At 32.4% G+C, this 16,396-nt stretch overlaps 2 protein-coding genes across 4 annotated transcripts in view; both read right to left on the reverse strand.

Annotated features, from left to right (window-relative positions):
* The window catches only part of LOC110099718 (dihydrolipoyllysine-residue acetyltransferase component 2 of pyruvate dehydrogenase complex, mitochondrial), a 34,892-nt gene extending 31,759 nt beyond the window's left edge, over positions 1-3,133 (reverse strand). The window contains exons 1-2 of one of the 3 annotated variants that reach the window (XM_020826960.2): positions 3,008-3,133; positions 684-785 (exon numbers count right to left, since the gene is read on the reverse strand). In XM_020826960.2, coding sequence (XP_020682619.1) covers positions 684-713 — 30 coding nt within the window. In that variant the 5' untranslated portion in view covers positions 714-785; positions 3,008-3,133. Of the gene's footprint in view, positions 1-683; positions 786-1,798; positions 2,066-3,007 lie in introns of those variants that run through there. The other 2 variants (XM_020826961.2, XM_020826962.2) reach the window with 2 other exon arrangements.
* Positions 3,134-12,612: 9,479 nt separating this feature from the next.
* On the reverse strand, positions 12,613-15,713 carry LOC110099725 (oxygen-evolving enhancer protein 2, chloroplastic). Its single transcript, XM_020826972.2, has 4 exons — positions 15,389-15,713; positions 13,402-13,634; positions 13,239-13,289; positions 12,613-13,068 (listed from the first exon to the last, which is right to left on the reverse strand). The coding sequence occupies exons 1-4, from the start codon at positions 15,648-15,650 to the stop codon at positions 12,808-12,810; spliced, it is 807 nt and encodes a 268-aa protein (XP_020682631.1). The 5' UTR covers positions 15,651-15,713; the 3' UTR covers positions 12,613-12,807.
* Positions 15,714-16,396: the final 683 nt, after the last annotated feature.

The raw sequence follows: 16,396 nt of genomic DNA on the forward strand, positions 1-16,396 counted from the left end.
CTCTTTGTTTGGCTAACTTATACATATATCTTTCTCCCTCCTTAGTATTTAATCTATTATATAAATCACTAAAAGCTAATGTCTTTGTATCGCATATTACTTTCTTAGAATTCTTACGAGCCACTTTATATATTTCCCAATTATCAGAATTTTTAAAATTAAACCAATTTTTATAACAAATCTTCTTATTTATTTTGCATACCTAAAAAAAAATTAGGTTAGCTAAATAATTTCTTTTGGATTGGTTATTTCATATCAAATGTGCATTATTTCAATTTTCCAAAAAATATTAGAGCTCCTATTCCATTTTTCTAAAGTTTAGTAGAGTATAATCTTGATTTGAGCAAGAACCTACAAACTCACCCAAGTACACTTCTAATTAAAAGAAATTAGACCACTGAGTAAGAACCATATAGTCTCATGATCATAATCTTAAGCATCATAAAGCTTAAATGATTCAATTATCGTGGAGATGCAACAACCCTTTTTTTAAGCACTTGTAATATCACAATTTTTGGCATTCGTATACAACATTTTTTCCTTTTCCATAAACTAAATTTACCTTTCATTTCATATAGGCAAAAAAAAATTTTGCCTACTACTCAATATAAAGGTGAACAACTAATAGCATCAGTGAAACATAATAAAAAACACATCCCAACTTCACCAAAAGAGAAAGGAACCTTTCTAGTGTAGCGGAAAATTTGAGCCATTGTGCAAGATCTGATGCAATCTTAGTCAATCAAGAGAAGCTGGCGATCTCTTTGTAGCCGTCAATTCAAAATCTGTCAAAGGAAAAAATGGAAAAATAGTTAAGCCCATTTACACCACATCTTGTTAAAATATCACCATAGGAACATAAAGATAAGTGTAAATCATTAAAAGGAAAGGGGATTAACCCAAGTGTTGTTTGGTTGCCACTACTTATAATGCATTTATTTTAAAAATATGAAGTAACTGCAATGCATTCTTCTTACTTGAAGATATGCAGTCATGGGTGTAATATAAATGTAATTAAATTAGTTTTTTTTTTTTTTTATCATGCTGAATCTAACGTTTGGAGGCTGGTATTTCAAACGAAACAAGAAGAATGGATGATAAACCTAAGTACACAATCTGTCAATCTATTTTGCTAAATTAATCACAAGATATGCTTATCAACAGCACACCCACATAAAATTGCAACAAAAAATAGAATAAGGCTTCCATATGGGCCAATAGTAATGGAGTGCTCTCCCTAATGGGAGGTCATATTTGGAAGTTTAGAATCGGTGGCTGTATCTGGTTTGATAGTTAAGAATTGGTGGCTGTATGTGGTCAAAGGGCTATGTTGCAACGAAATTCAAAATATCATAAAGCAAAAGGTAGCATTTTTTAGATTTCCTCTTCTACTTTAAGGGGCTGTTTGGATGCAGGATTTAGGCCGGACTTGAAGCGGATTTGAGCTAAATCCAGCAAACGGCCAAAAAAGCAAAACCAAATATCACGGTAAATCAAAGCCGCGGTTGACGGAAAATTCCCTCTTTTTCATTGGATAATCCCGGATTTACGAAATCCTTTGGTTTGGCGGATTTACGGGATTTGGCCAAAGAAGCGCGCGAAAGGGATAAAGTCAGCTTCACAGCAAATGAGCTCTCGTTGCTGCTTCCGATCAAAAAATGTCGTAACTTCCGCTCCAACAGGAAGGGAAGCACGTGGAAGGAGCGAAGTCGAACAGCGACGAAGAAGAACTCGTGCAAAACTCTACACTTCTGCGAAGGAACGAAGCCGAAAGAAATAGAGAAGGTAAAGGCAAAACCTAGACTCCTCTGTTTGGTATGCGGATTTAGGCGGATTTAAGGCCGGATTTGGGCGAAATCCAGCCAAACGGCCTAAAATGCAAATCCAAATCTCACGGCAAACGAAATCCTCCGTTGACGAAAAATTCCGCCGATTCGCTCTAAATCCCGGATTTCCGAAATCCTTTGGTTCGGCGGATTTAGGGGATTTGGCCGAAGAAGCGCGCGAAAGGGAGAAAGTTACTTCACAGCAAGCGAGCTCCCGTTGTTGAATCCGATCAAAATGTCGTAACTTCCGATCCGATAGGAAGGGAAAGTCGACGAAGGAGCGAAGTCGAACAGCCACGAAGGACGAAGGAGCCGAAGAAGCGACGCGTGAAATCTTTACACCTCCTGCGAAGCAACGAAGCCGAAGAGAAGATGAAAGGCAAACCCGATACGCCTCTGAAGTTATTACTGATTAACTTAATTAATATAAGTTAAAATAATAATAATTGAGTACATTAATAGTATAATTAGTTCATAAAATATTTATCTAATTTAAATTAATTTAAAAATTAATGATATATTAATAATTAAATATAATATCATTAGCTTAATTAATATAACTTAAAAAATATATTACTAAATATATAATAGGGTAATTAATAGTGTAATAAAAATTAATAAGTAATTTGAACTTAATAATCTTGATAATCATACAATTTAAATCTTTAACTGTTTTAAATCCTGTAATATGTTGTAAAACATCTTCTCTCGATTTAACAGGATTTAAAATACTTAGTTATTTCAAAATAATTAATAGGATTAAAATATGATCTTAAATAAAAAAATTATTATAAAATATTATAAATAATAATTAAATAATTAATTAGTATTAATAAAATTTTGTTATATTTTATTTAAACTTTTTTTGTCGTGCTTTAATTATCTTAATAAAGTATATCAATTTTTTAACTGCCTTAAATCCTAAAATGAATAGCCAAACAGTCACAAAGGATTTAACTGGATTTATCATTAGTGTGGGATAACATAATTAAAACCTGTCAAACATCTAAAAATGACAACTTAAATTCCTGCATAATCTCAAATCCCGTTTCTCCTCTGTTCAATCGGCATCAGGATTTAGGCAGGATTTAGCATTAATCCTGCCAAACAGAATTTCGACTCGGCATAAATATCACGGCGGAATAAACCTGTCGTTGGCACGAATGAGACAAAATGGTTACCTTCGCAACGAGCGAGCTCCCTCCCGTCCTCGTCGTTACTTCCGATCCAACAAAAGAACGTCCGATCCTGGCATTGGGCGGATTTAAATCCGTAATCTCACGAACTCCGCGCCGCTGGTCCCGTCGATGCCTTCTCCAGCCAGCTCGCGTCGCGACTTCCTCGCTCGTTGTCGCCGCGCTTTCCGTAATTTTGGGGAGGAGTAGTCGGGCAGAAAAACCAGGGTTTCGGATTTTAAAATTATTAATATTAATAAGATTAAGTAATTAAATTAATTATTATTATTATTTTACTTAACTAAAATATTAATTTAAATAAATTAATTATACTTATGATTTAATTTATTTAATAATTTTTCTTAAATAATTCTTATTATATACTTTTTATAAGTTACAATTTAATTATTAATTAAGATATTAATTTTTACTCAATATAATTTAATTAGCATCCTTATAATTAATATAAATATTATTAATCAAAATCATTAATTTCCAATCATATATATATAATAAAACTAATCTTAAAAAATATTATTAATTAATTAATTTTTTATTAATTTAAGTAACTTGATTTACTTTAATTTTTTATTTAATTTAACAAACTAAATTTTATTGCTTGATTAGCTTAATAAATTTTAATTAATGATTAATTGAGAAGATAAATATAATACCATATCACATGAAATTTTTTCTTTATATGCCATAATAATTTAAATTGGATAAATAAGTTCATTATTTATTTTTATAAGAAATATACTCAAAAATTAACGGTTAACAAATAGAGTTGAAATTATTGTTGAACATTACATTTCAACAACCATTAGTAAGAGCTCCTTAACCTTTTCCTCTTTTTATCTCATCCTTTATTTCGGGTTATTGCAAAATGTCCATCTTTGATGTGTGGCAAAGTTCACAATAGCCTCTCTCTACTCATAATCTTCGAAGGTTAGTAATATTTTTAAATTTAAAATAGTCTTCGCATTCTAAACCATAAACCCCATTGTCGCTTGACTTCAATTACATATTAGTTATCATGTTTGAGCCATCTTCCAACCACCATTATCTTTAAAATGATAATTAAATCATATTTGAGCAACATCAAAAAAAATTCATAACATTATCAAATTTTATTTGAACGTTATTTGATCATTTTCAAAAATGATGTCCTATATTGCTGAGTGTACATAATTTCATTAACCTGCAATTTAATAATATTTGAACCAACTTAAATGCATTATATCTTTATCCAAACTTAATTGAACCTTATTTACATACTTAAATTCAACTTCAACCCTTCATCAATCATATCAAATTATCTTCCAAAAGGATCTGACAAAGTTTGAGTGAGCATTAATGTGTTGAAGTTATATTGAATCTTATTAAATAACGGGTTAAAGATGTTACAAAAATTCATTGAATGGGTTGATCATTTTGGTCAATCATAATTCAAGATGATTCAACTGTTGTATTAACGTGTTGAAGTTCCTAACTCATAATGAGTTCAAGAGGATGACAAAAAGTAGAAGCGGCCTGTTCGAGAGATGCTTTGATAGGAATACAAAAATTAAGAACATAGACTTGAAAAAAATTTTCATGAAATGGCTTTATAACTATGATTTATGAAAGCTTGGGATGTTCTTCATTATAAATTGTGTCCTCGATTATGACAAACACAACATTATCTTCATTAAAATGAATTTCAAGATAAGGATGTATTTTTTAGATATACATGGGGTGGGATGTCATGAGATAGGAGGTTATGAGAGCTAAAGAGAGGCAAGTTGTACTACGAAGGATATGCAATAAAGAAGAATAAAGTACTAGTCCAATACATTTTAACTAAATAGACAATATATACAATGGGCTTATAAGGCTATTCCATATCTAGAAAATATATTTGTTGAGTTAATTTGAGAGAAAGTACCAATAAATCTAAGCTGGAAGAGCAACAAGATGCTCATAGGAAAGGATTTCTTATATGACTTAATAATCAAGATGTATGTGCTAATTTTTAACAATTACTTATATTTAAGGAACTAGATATATAATTTGCTCACTATAACTTTTTTATCTTAATTTTTATATATATTTAACCTTCTTAAACAACTGTATATTATAAATCTAATATATATACTCCATCTCCGCATATCTCAGTTAGAATTATAAAGAAGAAATAAGCACTCCTACTTTTAAGGAGAGAGAAGGGGAAGCGTAAACGGATAACTAGTTGCAAGTAAGTTCATTCCATCATATGAAGGGATGAAAAAACTTTCAACCATTATTCTTGAATTGAGAAGTTGCCAAATCAAGATGGAGAACAATTAAATAAGATAAGAGTATAAATTGGATGCTCTAAATAATCTTGTGCAAAGTTTTTTTTTTTTTTTAATATTAATGACATTAAGAGAGGAGAGGTGGAGGAGAAGGAGGAAGATAGTGAGAAGGTGCTTGCCACTAACCCAACCTGCGAAGAGGTGTAGTGGAGAAATATATAGAGTAGGAGTTGGAGGAGAAGGTGGAGTTTGGCGATCAACCCATTGCCATTATATGTGTAGTTAAGGAGGAGAAGAGTCATTGGAAGAACCTACTGACATTAAATACATAGAATATTGAGAGGGAAGACTCAAGGAATCAACTCCTTGCCATTGAGTTGGAGGCTAGTCTAATTGTTATAATTTAAAAAAAGAGTGATGCATAGCATACAATGTTAACAAAATTTTTTGAAAGAATAAGTGCTTGACTAGAGTTATCACTAATCTATTAAGACAAAGGCATAAGACCATGGATCATTATTCTAGTAATCCTCTCCACCAAATTGATGAGTAATTTTTCTCTTTTAAGTCTTCGATGTAGAAATGGCCGACAACTCAAATGAGATGAAGAAGTAGGCAAAGGAAGTGCATAGTTGTTCTAGTTATGAATGCTCCCACTACATTGTTAAAAAGTAAGGTGACATGTCTTATTTTATTGAAAGCATGGCTATAACATTTGAATGATATTTTTAGTAAACTTTATTTTTTGTCTTCATTTTTATTTTACCGGCATATTGATTATTTATGTTGCTCAATAAGGGAGCAAACTTGGCGATACCCAATGATCTAGCATAATTGTGTTGAATAAATCATTTGATTAATATTATAGAATAACAATCTCCATATTTGAGAAATTTTGAAAAAATAACTTCTTTAAGTGGCTTGATGTGGCACTCATATACACTATTGCAAAGGAGAAGTTCCTAAAGTTATTGGTTGATGTAGAATTCATATATTTTGCAATAGACTAGAATAGCATTCATTGGATTACATGTGAGATCTTACTTACTACATAGTCCATGAAGTTGTATGATTATGACTCAAGCCTATTGCACCACACTAAAGATCTCATAGAGAATGATGAATCCAATATATAAATGTTTTTTAATGTTACTTCAATAATTAGGGTTATTTGCTAAAAGACATGATTTTTCCTTCTAAATCTCCTTAGACGTAAAGTAGAGCCACCATCAATGTGGCTCTAACGTTACAATAAGGAAATTCATTCTAAATTTTAAGAAAATTTAACTTAAAAAGTCATTGCACATAGAGTATGATGATTGCTCAATATCTTATTTGTAATTATGATCATGAACTGCATAGAATATAATATATCATACATTTGATTTCAAATAAAATTCTTTAGAAATCACACATTATCACATGCAAATATTCAGAGACTATTCATTTGTAGGTTTATCTCACCATTATGTTGATTTACAAGTTAATTTATGATTCTAATGTAAAAATTAAAATTTCAAGTATATTTATTCTTTCATTAAACTAATTTGTATAACTATGTTATAAATGATGTTGATATTATTGTAGATTTTCTACATCAATTTCTCATAAGCACTATGTGTTATGACTGTTGTGTTTCCTTTCTTAAAAAATATTATATGCATATATAACTTGTGATATGAACGCTATGCTGATTTTTTTATAATTTGCTCTATATGTTTACAAAACTCTGTGTTATAGTCGACGTATTTCATTTCTTACAATCAATTTATAAATTTGTGAAATACATTTTTTTTCATAGTTATTGTGATTGCAATCTATGTTATATCAATTTGAGATATGATTCATTATCATACAATGATTAAATATTTGTTAAACAATAATAAAACATTAAATTAAAACTGATTGAGTATTCTACGTACTATAACTTGATTTCCTTCAAACTATTTTTAATCCATGACTGAATAATGATTGCACCTTATTCGTAATATGATGGAATCACATGCAAACTAAATTCAAATCATCTTCAAACTATATATCTTCAAATAAATTTTAACCAATCATCTTCAAACAACTAGACATTTGCAAGAGGATGTACCTTGGTGTATGCTTTTTGCTGATGATATTCTTCTTGTTGATAAGACTAGAGAGGGAGTTGAAGGTAAACTTGAATTATGGAGGTCAACCTTAGAGTCTAAAGGTTTTCGCTTAAGTAGATCTAAAACGGAATATATGGAGTATAATTTTAGTAGTAATAGACCTAGTGAGGGGATTGTGACTTTGGGCGATCAAGTCATTATTAAGAGTACACGTTTTAGATATCTTGGATCCATTGTTCAGAGTGATGGTGAAATAGATGGGGATATTATCATCAGAATTAAAGTTGGATGGTTGAAGTGGAGGAATGCATCGGGCTTGTTATGTGATAGAAATGTACCCGTCAAACTTAAGGGAAAATTCTATAAGATGGTAGTGAGGCCTGCAATGCTTTATGGTGCCGAATGTTGGCCATTAAAAGAGAGATAATACTAAGTTAAGTGTGGTAGAGATGAGGATGCTCAGGTGGATGAGTGGCTTTACCCTTAGAGATAGGATACGAAATGAGCATATACGTGAAAAGGTTGGAGTAGCTCCAGTAGAAGATAAGATTAGAGAGAGTCGCCTTAGATGGTTTGGTCACATAAAACGGCGGCCTTGCGATGACCCGGTTAGGAAAGTAGAGGTATTGATTTGACTTATGTTAAGAAAGGTAGGAATAGACCTAAAAAGACTTGGTTAGAAAATATTAGGAATGACCTTTCTTTATTAGATTTAAACGAGAATTTGACTTTTAATAGGACACAATGGAGAAAAAGGATTCATGTAGCCGACCCCACGTAGTGGGATAAAGGCTTGATGTTGTTGATGTTGATCTTCAAACAACAATCAATGATCGAATCATCTTCGAACATGTCTATATATTTCGACATCAAAAAAATAGTTTGTAGTTATCTCTTATCAAAGATATCTTGGTTCAAAGTGAATTTTCATATAAATTTCTTAAATAAATTATATATATACAAATTTTATTATTATAGAGTATATAAATTCAACTATTCCTATCACAGTCATGTAAATTCTTACGAAATAACTCTTTGAGTTTAACACCATAACTATTATATTTTGATTTATAAGATTTATTGAACCCTACTTGCAGCCAAACAACCTAAGGGTTTTGTTCGAGAAAACAAATTTCAAATTGAGTTATTTATGCAGCTCATCTTAGTTAGAAGTTTTGGCTGTCAACTAAGAGTTATTGAGTTCGAAACTTATGCATGTGATGTATGTGCGAGTTAACTTAATTGACCTAAAAGTCCCCAAAAAATTTGAGTTATTTGCCTGGAACCGGATCGATCAAACACAGAGGAAAATCTCATGTGCTTCAACAAACATCTGACATGCAACCACATGGGAAAGAGCAGATATTCATGAAGCAGATGCGTGAGAGGAAAAAGATCTTAAAAAAATAAAATAAAGGGCATGAGGAATTTTGCTTGATTTTTATCTCGAGGGGGCCAGGTTTCGAGCCCTATATTGGGCAAGTCGGGTTTTGGACGGACCATATATTCCTTTCAAGTCAAAAATCCCTCATCATAATGCTATGTGAAAACCCGACCGATAGTGCATTGGATCATTTGAATGTAATGCAGGGCTGTTAATTGCTTGGATGACTGAGGTTTATGATATTTGATTGGTTTAGGGTAATTGAAGTTCATGGTGACTGGAGTTTAGGTTGATTGAAGCTCAAGTGACTGCATGTTAGGTGATTGTAGGTCGGGTGACTATAGCTCGGGTGACCTCGGCTGGAAGTGAGGTCAACATATAGTAAGAACATTAAGAAAGGAGAAATGTGGAGGAGAAGGAGAAGGAGAATGAGGATAGTGAGAAGGTGCATGCCACTAACCCAACTTGTGAAGAGGTGTAGTAGGAGAAATATATGGAGTAGGAGTTGGAGGACAAGGTAGAGTTTGGCGGTCAACCCATTGTCATTATATGTGTAGGTAAGGATGAGAGGAATCATTGGAATGACATATTGACATTAAATATATAGAATATGAGAGGTAAGACTCAAGGGATCAACTCCTTGCCATTATATATACATATAAGAAAGTGGTTAGTCTAATTATTATAATTTACAAAAAAATATTGTATAGCCAACAATGTTAACAAAATTTGTGAAGAATAAGTGCTTGACTAGAGATGTCACTAATCTATTAAGGTAAAGGTATAAGTCCATGGATCATTATGCTATTAACCCTCTCCATGCACTAAATTGACTGTATTTTTCTCTTTTAAGTCTTTAATGTAGAAATGACTAACAACTCAAAGGAGGTGAAGAAGTAGGTAATGGAAGTGCAGAGTGGTTCTAGTTCAAAATACTCCCACTACATTGTTAAGTAGTATGGTGACATGTCCTTTACTTTGTTGAAAGCATGGTTCTAACATTTGGAAGATATTTTCAGTAACTTTTTTTTTTTGTTTTCTTTTATCTTTTACCAACATATTGATTATTTATGTTTCTTAATAAGGAAGAAAATTCAACTAAACTCGAAGATCTATGATTTAGCATCACTGTGTTGAATAAATCATTTGATTAATATTATAGAATAACAGTTTTCATCTTTGAGAAACTTTGGAAAAAATAACTTCTTTATGTGGCTTGATGCATTGACGTGGCACTCATATATGCTATTGGAGAGGAGAAGTTCCTAAAGTTATTGGTTGGTGTAGAATTCACATATTTTGCAATGAACTAGAATAGCAGTCACTGGATTACATGTGATATCTTACTACATAGTCCATGAAGTTTTATGATTATGACTCCTCTTGCACAACACTGAAGATCTCATAGAGAATGATGAATCCAATATATAAATGTTTCTCAATGTTGCTTCAATAATTAGGATTATTTGCTAAAAGACATGATTTTTTTCTCCTAAATCTCCTTAGATGTAAAGTAGGGCCACCATCAATGTGACTCTGACGTTACAATAAGAAAATTCATTCTAAACTTTAAGAAAATTTAACTTAAAAAATCATTGCACATAGTATGCTGATTACTCTATATCTTATTTGCAATTATAATCATGAATTGTATCGAATACAATAGATCATACATTTTTTTTCAAAGAAAATTCTTTAGAAGTCACACATGATCACATGCAATTCTTCAGAGACCATTTATTTGTAGATTTATCTCACCATAATGTAGATTTACAATTCCATTTATCATTCTAATGTAAAAATTAAAACTTAAAGTATATTCATTCTTTAATTAAATTAGTTTGTATAACTATGTTATAGATGATATTGATATTGTTGTGGATTTTATACATCAGTTTTCTCATAAGCACTATGTATTATGATTGTTGTGTTTCCTTTCTTAAAAAATGCTATATGCTTATAAAACTTATGATATGACAGCTATGCTGATTTTTTATAATTTGTTTTGTTTGTTTACAAAACTTTGTGTTATAGCTGATGTATTTTATTTCTTACAATCAATTTATAAATTTGTGAAATACATCTTCTTTTGCCATAGTTGTTGTGATTGTGTTCTATATTATATTAGTTGAAATATGATTTATTATCATACATTGATCAAATATTTTTCAAATAATAATAAAACATTAAATGAACAATGGTCGAGTATTCTTCGTACTATGATCTGATCTCCTTCGAACTATTTTCATCGATGATTAAATAATAATTGCACCTTATTCGTAATATGATGGAATCATATGCAAACTAAATTTGAATCATTTCCAAACTAATTTTAAATTAGTCATCTTCAAATCACAATCAATGATCGAACCATCTTCGAACCTATCTATATATTTCAAAGTCAAAAAGTAGTCCGTAGTAATTTCTTATCAAGGATATTTTTGTTCAAAGTAAATTTTTGGATAAATTTCTTTTAAAAAAATAAAATAAAGGGAACTAGGAATTTTGCTTGATTTTTATCTGGAGACGGGCTGGGTTTCTAGACCTATATTAGGCGGGTCGGGTTCTGGATGGACAATATCTTCCTTTCGGGCCAAAAAGCACTCATTCATACTGCTCCATGGAAACCGGGCCGCAATCTCATACTCCAAAATTGATCAAAATTCAATTGCAAAAACAAAAAAAGATCATAATATCTTATGTAAATTATATTTGGACTAATTTAATTATTATTAAATTTCAAAAGATTAATTCATTAATTTTAATTAAATTAATTATGATATAATTTATATAAGAACTATATCCAATCCTATTGACACACATTTACTTAATTTTTTTTTCAAATATTTATATTTACACAAAGAAACAGAGAATATATTAGTTTGTTTTTTCTTTTATATAAATGAATAAATGCACCATTAAGAAACTAAAAATATAATAATTTGATTTTTTTCATGCTTTTATTTTTATTTTTTTTTAAGTAATGCCATTTAACAAGTGAAGATCAAGAACAACAATCTTTATCATTGTTGCTCCGAGACGCTCAGTTTGACTATAAGCTCGCTGAAATCGGAGATCATATGCTCCCGAAATTAATTTTTGAAGTTTCCAACTAAGTTTTGCCTCGAGATTCGTGCCCAATCAAGATAATTTTGTGATGACGTATCAATCATAAATATTACACAATATAAAATTTCATGAATATTATGATTATTCAACATACTTGCAGAAATAACACTGAAGAACAATTTAGATAGAAATAAATGGTAAAGTAATTTTATAATATATGAGTTTCCAAATCAAATAAAAATTTTGAGCTTGAATAAAGAAACATTTAGAATGATTTTATATACTTGATTTCAACCAAACTAACCAAGCAATCTTTTAGGGTGGGTAACTATTAATCATTCATCTCTTCATCATATCTCAGCAACAATTAATACTTCAAACCCAAGACTTCGTTTGGTATGACTTTGTTGTTGCTTCTTAAAGCAGTTTTCTAGCACAAAAAATAAAATTTTTGTACTCGACAAAGCAGTAAAGAAAACCATCCCAAGACATCTTCCTTGCTGCAAAGCAGTTTTTAGTAAAAAAAAAATTAACTTTTCTACTATAAAGCTGATTTAAGAAGCTGTAAGAAAGCCGTCTCAAACGAAGCCTAAGACTTATTACAACTTTCATACCGGAATACCGCTTCCTAAAATAATTTTGTAATACAAAAATCTCTAATTCAAAAAAGAAAAAATTTTCATATATAAAACCATATACAAATCTATGAAGATGCTTCTGCATTACTTGAACTTTCTTGTCAGATCCATGGAGATCTTTGCTTCTTATAACATAATGATCATATAAAATGCAAAGTTTTTCGGAGTTACTATCATCATATATATAATATCCTCTCTTAATGCATATGCAAGTGAATCATCATTTAGCAAATGCCAGTTTCTTTGATCCTCAAAGATAGCAGTTCTGATAACATTAATCTCATTACTTTACAACCAAAGAAATAAAACACATATAATCCTGACGCAAACATTTTCTTAATCATGCTAAATTGAACGAACTGGCTGCGCTCTCCACAAACTTCCTTGCCCCTTTGAACCACCTCTTGTCACCTGCCTGTGCTTTGCAAATGTAGAGCTTGCCATCTGACACAGCTGCAGAAATCAGCTGATGCTTGCCACCTTCATCACCATCCGCCGTCCTCGTCAACACTGAAACAAAATAGTATTGCTTCCCATTGATCACCGGCGCCGAAGATTCCAGTATATTAGCAGTAGCAACCAAGTTTTCATCGAACCCTCCCTAGAAAATCAATCATTTGAGAATCAAATATATACATGTGCCGCCAAATTGCGTGACTTTGACAAAGAAATTTAGGCTTCATTTGGGATGACTTTCTTACTGCTTCTTAAAACAGCTTTCTTTAAGAAGCAGTAAAAAATCCGTGTCAAATGAAACCTTAATGCAACTACCTCAGATTGTGTGTTTCCAGAGTAAGCCTGTTTGCCTAGCAAGAAACCAACCTGTGCACAGAAGCAAAGGAAAACAGGTAGAAATTCTGTGACATTGACAAAGAAATTTAAATGTGCAAATGATAGATAAAACAAATTGAAGTGGGAAATGAGAAGTAATTACTTGTGAGAGAAACTGCTCGGGTGGTCCATAATCAGTGATTGACTTTTTGTCTGTGGGAGTGACGATGACTGAAACATAGCTGTTAGAGTCAAAGTTGTCTTCATATCTGAGAACTTGGCCAGGGAATTCTACCTCCTTGCTTGGGTTCCATTTGGATGGTATTAAGAGCTTGAATCCATTGCCATTGTAGGGGAGGAAGTCTGTGTTAGTCTTCGGCTTGCCAAAGACATTAGCTGCATCAAGTTCAGATATAATTGAGTGAGATGTGAAATGCTCTCTGGTTTGTGAAGAAAATTTGGCAGATAATGTCTGTGAGATGCTCCATATGAGCTTGTCTTGGGCCTAAGTCGAACTTGAAATTTATATACTAAACTAGACCAAATCACTTGAACACCTATTTAATCTTAGTAGTCCTAGACTTGTCTTGGGCCTGCTAAATCTTGTTTAACTTTAAAAAAAATTAATTTTAATTCATACATGACTTTCTTGATCTTGATTGGACAACAATTTTTATGTAAAGATAATTTGGAAGTGTACCATTCTCAGTCTTTTCTTTTGATGATGAGTAAGGTGATTTTTTTATCATGCAAGCAAGCCTTCCTTGTGAGCATTTCAACTTATATACATTAATTATGATTGATTTAATTTATACAAATAGTTATAGTCATGAGAAAAAATTCACCAAACAGCCTACATGTATGTGAGTCGCCCCATCTAATATATCATCGATGATTTATATTGGTTGTTAAGGAGAATTTGTAATAGGTATAACAGTTGGATAACAAGTAGTTTAATTTTTTATATATAGCTCCATGCAATCATTCATTAATCACAAACAATGTATTAAATTGCGCAAATGGGCATTGAGTTATTTTTCATACGTGATATGAGATGCAAGCCTCAAGGCATTTTAAATTGTAAACCTTATAATCAACGAAGTGCACAAAACAAGAAGTATTGTACACACATCAAAGCATGAAGTAATAAAATATTAACATCCTAACATAGTAAGAAGTAAAAAATAGACAAGAAGAGGAGGCGGTAGTGGTAGCTAGGAAGGAGATGGTTACTAGTGTGTGAGAAGAAGTGGAGTAGCAAATGCATGAAGAAGAAGATGAGCTCGGGCAATCGAGTTAGGGTATCCTAAAACCGGGAGGGCTTAAGCTTTGAGGCGTGATGTGTAAGGCATGAGATGTGAGGGGTAAAGGGTAGGATTTGAAAAATAAAGGTTTGATTAATTCTATTTATTAATATTACCTAAGAAAATCTAATGTACATTGAGCATGCCTAACAAGGCCTAAGCACCTCACATTATGAGAGGTGTAAGTCACACATGACTAACATAAAGGTGAACTTCTTATTGCACAATTTTAAATAATAATTGAATTGAATAAGGATATGTAATCATACAACATGCATTCTCCTTTTTCCTCATGAATGTTCAGTAGAAACATATACCATTATTTACTATCCTAAATGGTAGGACAGGGTATATATTGCCATCTATAATCAGGCATGAACATCAAAATACTTGGGTCATATTTGCTGCAAAGTTAGAGAGAAATAAGGATTAATTATTATGTACAGACGCCGAACGTCATCCGAAGACCAGAATGCGCCACATCATCCCTGTGCTCGCTACCACTAATGTGCCGCATTCTAGGTGGTCTCTGAACAGCGTTCTGTATCCGGTCTCTGCAGAGAATAAATAATTCTTCGAAATGAGAGCTTCATACTTTACATACACCATTTTACTAAAAAAAAATTACGGTATAAAGCAACACTTCAATCATTCTCAAGAAGGATAATCATACCTATATATCCGGTTATTTCATGTTTGATTATAAAGAAGAACTGGAATCCAAACAAAAGCAATCGTAGATAATCACAAAAGCTTCTTATTAAAAAATTCTATGATAGGAATAGAACTAAGAGGCTTGAAATAGTCAATTGGGGTTTAAATCCATCAATTGTTGTAAGAACTTGCCAGCTTCTCCATAGGCAGCGTCGGCCGGTGAGACCTTGGTGCTGATGGTGGCAGCGCCTATGAGGATGGTGACAGCCAATCTGCGTGAGACTGCAGTAGAGTTGTTCTCCTCGGCCATGGCTGCCGCCTGCCTCTGAGCCCGGACGACAAGATGGGTAGGGCGGATGCTTGGTACAAGGCGCTGAGACCTTGAGGTGGCGGTGGCGGCGGCGGTGGCCGGGGAGGGAGCATGGTTGTGGAAGAAGCAAGCAGTAGTTGCCATCTCTCTCTCTCTTTGCCCTAACACTCCGAAATTTGTGAGCTTTTTCTGGTAGAGTGAAAATCAGGGGCTTCAATATGCTGTGGTGGGCACGCGAGTGGATAACGGCGATGACAGTCGTGGAATGGATAAGGTTCTAGCAGCTTTGATTGGTCCACGACGGACTGCATTTGTATAAACATCCCTCATCACAGAACCTCAGCTCTGATTGGTTCACGACGGCTGATAGGGTAATGTAATTATGTAAATGCAAAAAAAAAAAAAAAACGTTTTTTTTTTTATTTGAAAGAATTATTTACAGATTTACACTTCTTTATTCATGTACGCAAATCTGATTCAATACAAGCAAATAAATATATTTCAATGGTTGTGTTTGTTTTGTATGTGTGCATTTTAAATATATTTTACATACAGATCAAAATACCCAAAACAGTTCATTGAACATCTTTATGAGAAACGAGCAAATTCAAATTCTGCCTGCAAAAGAAACTTTTATTACGTCCTGTGACCGGACGTAGATCTACGTTCGGTCAGAGAATTAATACTCGGTTTTTGCTCCGTATTTGGTCGGTATTGTTAGGTATTGTTTGGTAATAACGAGGAATACGGCTCTATGAAGACCAATATCGAGTTATACCGAGCAATACCGAGCAACACCAAAAAATACCGAGCAACACCAAATAACACGGTATTTTGTCTCCACATAATGATATTTCTCGTTATTGTTGGTATTGCTCAGTATTTGCTCG

This window comes from Dendrobium catenatum, unplaced genomic scaffold (assembly GCF_001605985.2).
Source record: "Dendrobium catenatum unplaced genomic scaffold, ASM160598v2 fragScaff_scaffold_253, whole genome shotgun sequence".
NCBI lineage: Eukaryota > Viridiplantae > Streptophyta > Magnoliopsida > Asparagales > Orchidaceae > Dendrobium > Dendrobium catenatum.